An 11,252-nucleotide genomic window follows, 5' to 3' on the forward strand; every position below is an offset into this window, starting at 1 on the left:
GTTCTGTCAAAGCACTTTGTAAACCATGTTTTTAAAAGTGCTATACAAATAAAGTTATTATTATTATTATTATTATTAACATCCTGTCAGAGATTATTATATATAGAGTATAACATATAAGAACACCCTTAGACCACCAATTTTCTTTTCTATAGAAATATGTGAACAACTGATGATCAATTATAAATGAAAAACCACCTTCCTCAGTGTAGACATACTAAAATTAACCAGAAAACAAGACAAACCTAAAAAGAACTAAAATGAAATATGTTACTGCCATCCCTGGATGCTGTATCTGACTATATATTTTCTAATGCGACTAAGCAGGAAGACATAAACACACATTTGTTTACATCAGTCAACACAGACATTACAACAACTTATTAATATGAGCATTATTTTAACTACAGCTTGCACAAGGGTGTGTGTTACCATGTCTATACTTAATTAATTCCTTCCTATGGCAATAAATGCTGAACCAGAATAACTTTGTGTTGTATATATTCACCCAAGGCAATATTGCAGCTTATTAATATAAGATATGGAATATCCTGTCTTATTAAGTTATACAAGGCAATTTTATATGTAACAAATGGGACACACTATTCATAGCAATATAGATGCCTTTACTGTGAATTGTGATTTCACAGAAGGGAGGATGCTAAGACTATGGATTAACAATAACAATTTCTGGAGCACATGGCCCTTCACTTTCCAAAACAAGAGAGTAGAGACAGCCAAATGTATATTGCTTCACTGTAAATCAAGCCATTGTCAAAGACAAACACCCTTTCCCACAGCAGTCTATTTCATAATCCCATCACATTTCCATTGAAATATATGAATCCCTCTGCAACCTCAGTAAACACCAAGCAGGACAGTGCTGCCCATATAAGGAGAACGACTCATGGTCACTTCTTTCTGGCTGTTTTAGAAAGGATTATTATCTTAACACAGCCAGCCAATCAATGTTCCCCTCCATAATGCATCTCTCTCTGCATCTCTCCAATCTCATCAGTATTTGTTGCTAGATTTTCTCTTCAAAATGTCTGTTTACAAATGAACAAATGCCGATAATATTTGCAGAAAGATAAATCCTCATAATACAAGATGAATTTTGAAACACAGTTCGACAGATAAGAGCGAGAGGTTAAACAGAATTATGAAAGTTTGTGGACGAGATGAAGATAAGAGAGTTTGGACTGAGAGGAAAAGAGAACAGTGTGATTTTTAAGTTACGTTTAAAAAAGGCCACAGTTCCTTGAAATAAGCCAAAAACCTTTTTCGATTTAAATAATCATCTTGGATTAATGGTTTATGCTGTACTCCAATGGCTACAACTTATCACAATTCAAAATTTTTATATTTAGTTCTTAAACCAGAAAAAATATTGCTGTTTTCAGTCAAATTTGGATTTGGATATGGCTGGTGACAGTCAATATTAGTCTTAATCCTAAATCCCATGAAAAAACAAAACCAATAATACATTGATCTTACTAACAAGTACTGCCAAACAAGTAGCTAAAGCTTGATATCCCATATTCCTTTGTGCCATGTTGTCCAAAAACAGAGTTGCACTGTTGCACTGGGTGACATGTTCCTTTATTATCATGAAACTGTATATTTTATATTGAGACAATCCCACATACACCGAACTGTTGTCATAAATACACATAAAACATGGTTATTTATCAAGGGTAATTATTGTTCAGCGTTTTCAAAAGTATGGACTCAGCATCTCCGTTTTCCACTATAGCGCCAACATTTTTTTTCTCAATATCAGCAGCACTTGTTAACTATTCCCCACTTCCTAAGCACCTCTGGCCAGTTAGGTTATAAGGGACTCTGAGGATGAAGTTTACTTTTTTTAAGTTTATTTAGACACATGCAGCTGCCTGGTTTCCTGAACTCCAACAGCTGCTCATTTGGGACTTCTGTGGTGCATAGCAAAACTTTCCTTCCCGCTTTCCAAAACTTTTGTCTAATATGAACTGAAGTGGGCAGAAATTGCAAAAAATGTACTCTGTAAAAGAAAGAAGTCCAGTGAGGTTTAATTTCTCTGGATGGCTGCCTACTTCAAGATGAGTTGTTTAGACGAAAAGTCTGTAATCCCCTGGTTCCCTGAAAAAATATGTTTCTCTTAAGTAAGTCTTTTTGTGTGTGTGTGTGCTTGTGGACACACTCCCATGCTTGTGTCTAAGTGTCTGAATGTGTTGTTAGAGTAATAGTCAGAGATAAGAAAGGATAAGATGTGATAGCAATTATCACCAACATCAAAAAAACACAAATTCACACTCTTGCTTCTCACCTATGAATAACTGGCTGTTGAGCTGCAGATGGATGTGTCCATCAGCAGGAGCCTCCTGCGTGGCAGCAGGGAATTCGTCAACACGCAGCAATGCCTCCTTCACATTTCGCTCGGCCCGTACGCTGTGCCACCGGTTGTCGTTCAGCGGGACGCTCGTCTCCACTCTCACCTCCAGCGGCCCGTTTCCCACGTCAAAAGAGAAGACGACCTCTGAGGAGGCTGGAGAGGGTGGCAAAGGTCAGAACAGTTAGATCAGATAATACAAGAGTGAGAAAAGAGAGAGAGAGAGAGAGAGACGGTACTAAACACAGACTGTGTGAGAAGCACTTTGATGACTGGTTGACTGTCACACCAGCAGAGTGAGTTTGACTTGTTCCCGCTGAACTTAAATGGCTGATTAACAAACCTTCCCTGACACTTGGAGATAATTGTGTCCTTTGATGAGTGAGACATTGCAAATCTCTGATATGGCTTCCAAAGATGTCACAGCTCAGAGAGAAACACTTTAAACAATCCATCATGGCACTGTGTAATGATGTTGACAGTCCTAAAGCTGTAGTATGTTAAGTAAGCTTTATTTACTACAACATTTATTTATGAATGATAGAAATGAATTTTCTCATGGAAGAGAAAATGTCAGTTTTAGATCCAGCAGTTGCCTCATTTTTCTGATGTTCTAAGTGAAATGTGTGAAATTCATCCAGCCAATGAGGAACAGTCTATGTCAGAAGAATGAAGACCTTGAGCGTTAACTATGTGAAGGAGTAGTGTGAGGGCTTACATTATTTATTCTTCTTAATGAAATGAGCTTTAGAAGTGACATTTTTCTTTCAAAAAGTCTCATTTTGTTTTCTAACCATGTTTTAGTTGTGTCTTTTTCTCTCACATTGTTCATTGGAAAAGCATTTTCCTCAGTTTGGCTCCAGACCAGCACAATCTTTCATTGAACCCATTAGTCAGTGGAGTTCTTCCATCATCATATGTTGGCAGGAGTGTGAAGCGACTTCCTCCCACCAATCCATCTGTCAGCAAGATGGACAGACAGATGGACACTAAGATGATTCAGAAATCAGCCGAAGGCAGGAAAGAAAGGCTGAGCTACAGACTCACGTCTTAGTTTCTTTGTGTGAGCGTGTGTTTGTAATCTGGCTATAATTTGCTCAATTATTTCATTTGGATGGATGGATTTTGATGGCATTTACTAGTCAACTGGACTACCATGAAACTTGGTAGAGACATTTACAGTATGTCCCCCTCGGGATAAATTGTACTTAGATCATTTTGGTGATCCATTATCGATTTATCTAGCACCATCATCAGGTCATAGTTTTATTTGGTCCAATATTTTGGTTTCTACCCTAATGGATGGATGGATTAGGATGCTATTATGTTAAACTGATGGTGAACATGATCAAGTACAGCCTCAGGGAGCCAATAATGCAGCTATAGACTCTTACCTGTAATTCTGCTTCTACTTTAGTAAAATCAAACTTGAATGATTTATTACTTTCTACACAATTAACGTTTTTGTCGACCAGCCAAATGGCTAATGAGTGTTACAATCTTATGAGCTACTGAATAGATTAGTGAAGCAAAACTACCAGCCACTTGCACATTTTACCAGCATTTGGCTGGTGTGATAATTGTGTGCCCTGTGCACCCTTTCTATAAATGACACAGGAAAAAAAAAACATTAACTTTTTTTCTTTAGCAACAAACAATTTAAATGTAAGAGACTTTCTTCATAAGATTTGCGTTGTAAGTATGTGCTATCCCATTGGGACCAAACCTCAAAACCTAATCTAGGCTAGCATGCTGAAGTCATTAATCTCCACAGCATTTACACAGCTCCATTAGGTTAGAAACTTAACCTATAATAAAGAGAGGTGAGCTGAAGGCCACATGAAGTCCGTTCATCCATCACATACACTGCCAGCATGCCAACGCTCCACATTTAGGGGTGAAGTGTATGAACACAACATCATCCCTCATGGATGATGCTGACAGTGGAGGGAAAGCTGTGGGATTGTTGAACCATTTGATAGAAAAACCCAGAGGCATAACCTAATTTAGTAACTGCTCTCTGGCCCAGCTCCAGTCATGTTAACAGCAGTAATAATGATACACAGTCATCTCAACACCAGCTGTCATAATAACAGTAATAGCAGTAATAGTGCTGCAGATAGATAAGAGACGCTCCGCTGTAACAATCCGGGGGTTTCCCCAAGGAAGGCGGGTACCATTTGTCCTGTGTATGTGTGTGTTTATGTGTATGAGTGAGATAGAGAGAAAGTCAAAAAGAGAGATATTTTAGAGCGATTACACTTCCCACAGATCGCCTCTCGAACAGTGTGGCCATGTACTGTCACATTTGTTCTTTGGATTTTGTGCTAAAGACTTTGTCTTCTATTTAGATAAAAAAAAAAAAAACACAAAAAAAAACTAGCATTAAAGCTTCACTTCATGTGCAGCAGAAGTTAAAGCAGTAACCCACTAACCAAGTTCTGCAAATTAAACAACAAAATCAATCATTTGTTATTACATTATACAGAAGAATAAAATTAAGCATTTTCTGTGGCTAAGGTTTGGTTTGGTTTAGGGAAAGATCATTGGTTAAAATAAGTGATTTGTTTCAAAAGAAGCAAACAAGCAAACAAAGCACTCCTGTGTCAACGTCAAGATTATGTTATCCTCTCCATATATAGTACTACTTCTCCCTCATTGAAAAATCCAGAATCTATAAACAAGTACATTTTTCAGTGTCCACATCACACTTATGTACGTTGCAAATTGGACCCTGAATGGCTTCCACACAAGTTAGGATGTCACAAAATCATTCTTGTATGTTTTAAACTCAGCTTTAGATGAATGTGTGAAGTAACAAAAATGCAAAACACAAACATTTTTTAACATGTGATTTTTGGTTGATTTTGGTCTTTTTTCTGGGGAGGAAAGTCTCCCACTGTATATGAAAATGAGTCAGAATATTGTTGGGTTCTCACTTACACCTGAGTTCGATCCTGATGAAGTCCTTGATGCCCAGATTTTCCAGGAAGACCCCAGAGGAGGACGGTGTTTTGAACAGGAAGGAGATGTCGGCATTTAGCTCTCCATGGAAGGTGGGGAAGTGAAGGTAAGATGTCTCCTTGTCGAAAAACGCAGCGTTCCAGAAGTTCTCTGAGAGACAAACAACGACGTCACTTCTAAAATGCTTCGTATTCTTCCTTATTTTTTCTTTTGTTTTCTAATATTTTGTTTTTTTCTAAATTGGATATATCACTCTGGAACACATCTTATTAAAAGAAATCTCATTATGATGGCTGTATAATGAAAATCTTGTAGTAAACAAATGAACCAACTGTTCAGCTAATTAGCCAAGAACAAAGGCATAACTCTATCTCATTTATGTTGATTTATCTCTCAAGCCGTTTGTTTATTTATTTATATGCTCATTAAACTGAAGGCTGCAATTATAACAAGGTAAAATATATCACTTAGGTCAGTTTATTATGTAGCATTTCATTAGAAGTTATTATTAAAGAGCACAAAGGGAGTTATATTTTAGCTATTGGTTTGTAATTAGCTCAAGTGTAATTAGCCACAGCCTATTTTTTCATTAACAAATTACAGACAGATGATTGGATACAGGCAATCCTTTAGTGCAATGTATAGCTGAATTTATGTAATATAAAAAATATCCAAAGAGGAAACCACACACGGAGAAAAACAAGTGTCAACATGGACGCCAGCATCTTGTAAAGCAACAGCCAACACGGAAAAGGACTCACTGTCTCCATGACAACGCAGGGGTCCCACCCTGTAGGCAGCCTCTGACCCCGGCCGCTGGATGTCACCCAGCACCAGAGACCTGACTGGGAGGGTCTCCTTATGGGTGAGCAGGCCTGAGTCGTTAGCCCTGCAGGAGGAGGAGGAGGAGGAGGAGGAGGAGGAGAGAATGTGGAGGAGAAGAAAAAGAGGAATAAGGAGGAGGAGGAGGAGAAGTATAAGAAGGAAGTAGAAAAGGTAGGGGAAGAATGAGAAGAAGAGAGAGGGAGAAGAGGAAAAAGAAAAAGGCATGGGTAGGAAGAAGGAGGAGAGAAAAAAATAAAGGAAGGGGAGGAGAAGCAAGCAGCCCAGAAGACGAAGAAACAGAAGGAGCAGAAAGAGAAGAAAGAGAGGAGCAAGGGAAGAAAATGAGAGAGAAGAAAGGGAAGGGGGAGTAAAAGCCAGGGGGTTGTGGAGAAGGAAAAAGAGAAGAGGAAGGAAGAGAAGAAGAGAAGGAGGAGGTGAAGAAGAAGTACATATCAATATTAGAAAGTTGAATGCAAACAGAAGCAGTGTAAAACTTCTGCCCACTCAAACTAAAGTGTGTTATAAAAACTGGGACACACTGCATTTAGAAAAACTTGATATCTCTCAACTGCATTCGTTTGGTTTACAGGTAGACGTTCAAATGAAGACAAGCATTTCAGCTGATGTTTTGTGGAACCGTTTTTCCGAATGAACGTAGGATGAGTGATTCATCTGCACATTCACCACACTCCCTCAACTCTGCGGTGTTTCAAATTCCAATAGTCGGCTTTGTTGCTGTGAAATTTTGTCAAAAAATACATCTAGGACTGTAGGCGCACACAGTGCCAGTGAATCTGATGAGATATTGATGGCAGGAGAAATTCTATAAAAATCGAGTAGGAGTCGCACCGATTTAGGTAGGGAGATAATAGAAAGAAGGACCTTTGGCTATGCAGACAGTAGCAGGATTGGTTACAGTATGGGGAAATGGGTCTAACTGCAGAATTGGTTGCAGGATTGGGGAAGGTGACCTAAATACAGAATTGCTTACAGCTTGCATAAAAGGATTTAAATACAGATTGGATAAAACATGGGGAGGAATGTTTAAATATACTGGGATTTGTCCCAGATGTCTCATGGCTCTTTCCTGTCCAGAATGGCAGGATTTGATGGAAAAATTGCATCATATTAATTACTTAATTAGAATAGTAAGACAGATGTCATTGACTCACTGAAGGCTCAAATCATTGTTTTTATACACATTAAAGTTGAGTCATAATGACATTTTTAATTATTTACTATGGTTAAAAATGTAAATAAAAGAGTCTAAAGCCATGCTAGCAAATATGTGGGGCTGTACTAAAATGATAATGCTTACATGCTGATGTTAAGCAAGTATAACGTTCATCATGTTCACCATACAACACTTATGATTCCTGTTGCATTGCAGTTAACTCTGAAATTAACCTAAAAATTGGTTAAACTGACTACAAAAACACAGCCTTAATTATTTCTCTTTAGTGCAATAGTGCACTCCCACACATATTCTAATGCCATGGTGTTCTTTGCCTCCAACAGGAACTTCATAATTTGTTCAAACTTCTCCTTTCTGACTGACCAAACAAAACTAACCATGGTTTTTCTAGAGAACTCTTTCTTCGCAGTTATTGTGTAATGAATTTGAACTAAATGACACAGGAACATAATAAAGTACAGTACCATTGGTCGTAGTCAGCATCACAGTTGCAGTAGTGATTTGAATCCAGACAGCTGTCCTGCAGACCACAGGCACATTGACGGCTGCCTGGCAGAGCTCCGCCCCAGTACGTCTGGATCTGCCCTGGACCCGGTCCTCCCACCCACCAGCTGAACGGAGCACCCTCTGAAACACAAACACACACACACACACACACACACTAGTAATTACAAATCCCTTTCTGCTTCAGGGAACAATTATACCGCAAAAGAGATGAATTTCAAACGAATCAGCAAAGAGGTAAAACAATACAGTAAACAGACAGACTTACAGAAAGTTGAATGGAAAACGTTTAACAGAGAATTGTCACTCATTGTCACTTAACTTAAGTTCAGCACTTGCATATCAAATTGGACATAGATCTTCCCATCATTTTCCCTCCCCTCTTCTATTTGTCTTCTTCCACCTGCCTATCTAACAACACCCGTCCTGAAACAGACACTCTTTTGTTGCTCTTTATTGGACTCTTACAGCCTTGACCATGTATCTCTGCTGTTTCTCCGGCGCTAAAAAGACATCCCTCCCTCACAAGCATTCTGATAAGTAGGCCTTGTGTACACTGTGTGCTCTACACAGTGGTGTCTCACAGGTCAAAACAAGATGGGCTACTCTCTTCATCACAATTTTAAACTCAAATGTTGTTTTCCCCTTAAATGAGTAAAAGGTAAGTAGATTTTAGATTCTTCTGGCGAGAAGTGGTGAAAATGCTGCTCATAAGTGCCTACTTTGAACCATTCCATTGTAAACATGATTTTTTGTTTTTGTAAAGTACCAGTGTGTAGGATTTAATGGCATGTAGCAGTGAAGTTGCAGATTACAACTGATTACAAGTGAATACTGCTTGACCTCCAAGTGTGTAGGAGAAGCTACAGTGGCTGTAAACTCACAAAATACATAAAAAGGCCATCTAGAACCAGTGTTTGGTTTGTCCATTCTGGGCTACTGTAGAAACCTGGTGGGTCACCATGGCGGACAAGAAGTGGACCCACTCCCTCTGTAGCTCATTCTAAGGTAACAGAAACGCAAAGATTTTTATTTTCAGGAAATTACATAGTAAAGAAAACATATCTATGAATATTATATAAAATTTTCATCAATAGCCCCTTCTAAATGTTACACACTGGACCTTTAAGTCAGTTGAAAAAGAAAAGAATCACAAAATTAACCCAGAAATAAAAGCAGCTGATTTTACGTGAAAAATCAAGTTGTGTTACAAATGAAGTTTTAGCTGCTGCAGTGGAGTGAGGAGGGGAAAATGCACAACAGAAATGTAATTGATGTTTTAATTAGTTACTAAATCAGCAATTCACACTACTCCGCTCTTGTTCCAGATATAGATTCCCCCCAGATGCAAAAAGCTTGCTTTGCAAAGAACTTTTCTGCTGCCATTTAACAACACCACACCATCTTCGTCTATTTTAAACACACACAAACACACTCCAAGTGCTTTACAATAACCTAACTATAACATTTAAATGTCTCCCTGTCCTCCAAAATGTCCCATCATAGAAACTTCATACATCAGTGAGCTTTGGCCTTACCTGGTGTGTTGAGGAGGCGGGACTTCCTGCAGTGGTAGGACAGTTCCTGCTCACAGTGCTCTGATTGGCTGATGACGGCTGCTAACTGCTCCTCTTCAGAGGCGTAGTCAAAGTGGGATAAATGTTGGTTTATCTCTGCAGACTGATGCACTGTTGTCAATTCCGTGTTATTGTGCTGGATCACCATCCATGCCCTGTCCTCTGTTAGAGAGACAAAAAGCAGAGAGAGAGAGATGGAGAGAAAGAGGGAAATAAATTATAAAGCCAAAAAGGAACTCTTCCAATAATTCAGACAAAAAATTATTTTGTAATGAAGCAAAACACATTGTTAAATTCATGATTTAAAGGCTCCTCCTTGAACATATATGTGTTACCTGTCATGTTACAGTAGATGAGCTGGGGTCTGATTGGTCCACTGCCATCCACGTCTATGTAATAATGTCCTGATCTGTTGCCTTTGTGTTTGTATGCCTCACATGACTGTTCGTATGTTGCTGTGAAAGAAAATGCAATGAAAGGATAATATAAGGAATAGACATCTTAAATAATTAAACCCTACAGTGCACTGTATCAGAAGCATCCAGATCCACATACAGAATGGAAAGAAGGTTAATAATAAACTGTTTTTCTCTATTACCAAACATTATCATAACATGATCAGATAGCAACTGTTGGATATCAAGAACAGAGTTTGAAGCAAGTATTTGTGAGGAAACATTGCCCTTAGCAATTCCTTAATGCAAAGTTTGGGATTACTACACTTAACTCTATTTCTTTCTGGCTCCATTCAACACTTATGTAAAAGAGACTGATAATTATTGCAAATGGTAATACAGTTAGATTTGGTAGAGACTGCCCTGTTTGGAGAAGTAGTTCCCAAACACATAATAGAGTACAGCATCTGATAGATAGCAAGATGTGGAGGAACATCCTCACCGCAAAAAACAGCTGCCAGCTGCACCCAATCAGTGAATGTGAGTTTGACAAAATGCAGCCACATTTTATTGAGCAATCCATCTAATATGAAAATTGTCCTGCTGTAATTAGAATTGTAGTGGTTCAGTCTACATTTAGTGATTTAGTGATTTAGTGATTAATCTTGTGCATCACATGATGCAATTGTACTATCACCATAAAATCCTATATCATCATAATAAAATAACATTTATTGCAATGTCTTCTCACCAAAATCTACAAAAAATAAAAAAAAATTACTTTTCAAATATTTTGGTTTATTTTCTTACTTAAATTGTATGCAAAGACTGATCTGCCAAATGCCTTTTAGGTGTGAATTGCCCCGGAGGGAAGCACGTCCCTAACACTATTTGTATTAGTTCTGTATTCTAAATAAATGTAAAAAAATAGAGCAGTGAACGAGATTAACAATTTAAAAAAAGGCACCAATCAATTAAAAACTGTTATGTAACAATAAAACAGGCAAATATGGAACAAAAATAGGTGAAAACAAATTATATAAAGCCCTCCAGTTACGTAATGTTTGCTCTGTAGAACACACACTCTCTACAGTGCAGGAAAATAAGGCACATAATTCAATCTATGAACAGTGGAAGAACGTTTCCCACATTGTATATACACGCATTTCATGTCAGTCAAACACTTTTCCCAAGACAGTGCGTTGATACAGCTCCAGAAGAAGTTTTGACTCAAACATAACAATCTGACACAGAGGTGATGAGTATGTGTGTGTGTGTAGGAACCTGAGTTGGAACCAGCCCAGAGCTGATCACACCACCATAGTGTAGAAAGATTCAATCAATGCTTGGCAGTGTAATCAAAGCCAGAATCTCTTTAATTTCTAATTTGACTCACCCAAAATACTGTAGGCAGTCTCTAA

The 11,252-nt window shown here is 38.2% G+C and overlaps 1 protein-coding gene across 1 annotated transcript in view; it reads right to left on the minus strand.

Annotated features, from left to right (window-relative positions):
- Nucleotides 1–11,252, minus strand: part of LOC118322005 (contactin-associated protein-like 4) — a 90,034-nt gene that overhangs the window by 15,089 nt on the left and 63,693 nt on the right. Inside the window, exons 12-17 of the mRNA XM_035653583.1 lie at nt 9,772–9,891; nt 9,398–9,598; nt 7,820–7,982; nt 6,097–6,224; nt 5,315–5,485; nt 2,309–2,527 (exon numbers count right to left, since the gene is read on the minus strand). Of these exons, the coding sequence (XP_035509476.1) occupies nt 2,309–2,527; nt 5,315–5,485; nt 6,097–6,224; nt 7,820–7,982; nt 9,398–9,598; nt 9,772–9,891 (1,002 nt within the window). The remainder of the gene's footprint in view (nt 1–2,308; nt 2,528–5,314; nt 5,486–6,096; nt 6,225–7,819; nt 7,983–9,397; nt 9,599–9,771; nt 9,892–11,252) is intronic.

This window comes from Morone saxatilis, unplaced genomic scaffold (assembly GCF_004916995.1).
Source record: "Morone saxatilis isolate NCDOM2014 unplaced genomic scaffold, NCSU_SB_2.0 Contig12, whole genome shotgun sequence".
In the NCBI taxonomy this organism is placed as follows: domain Eukaryota; kingdom Metazoa; phylum Chordata; class Actinopteri; family Moronidae; genus Morone; species Morone saxatilis.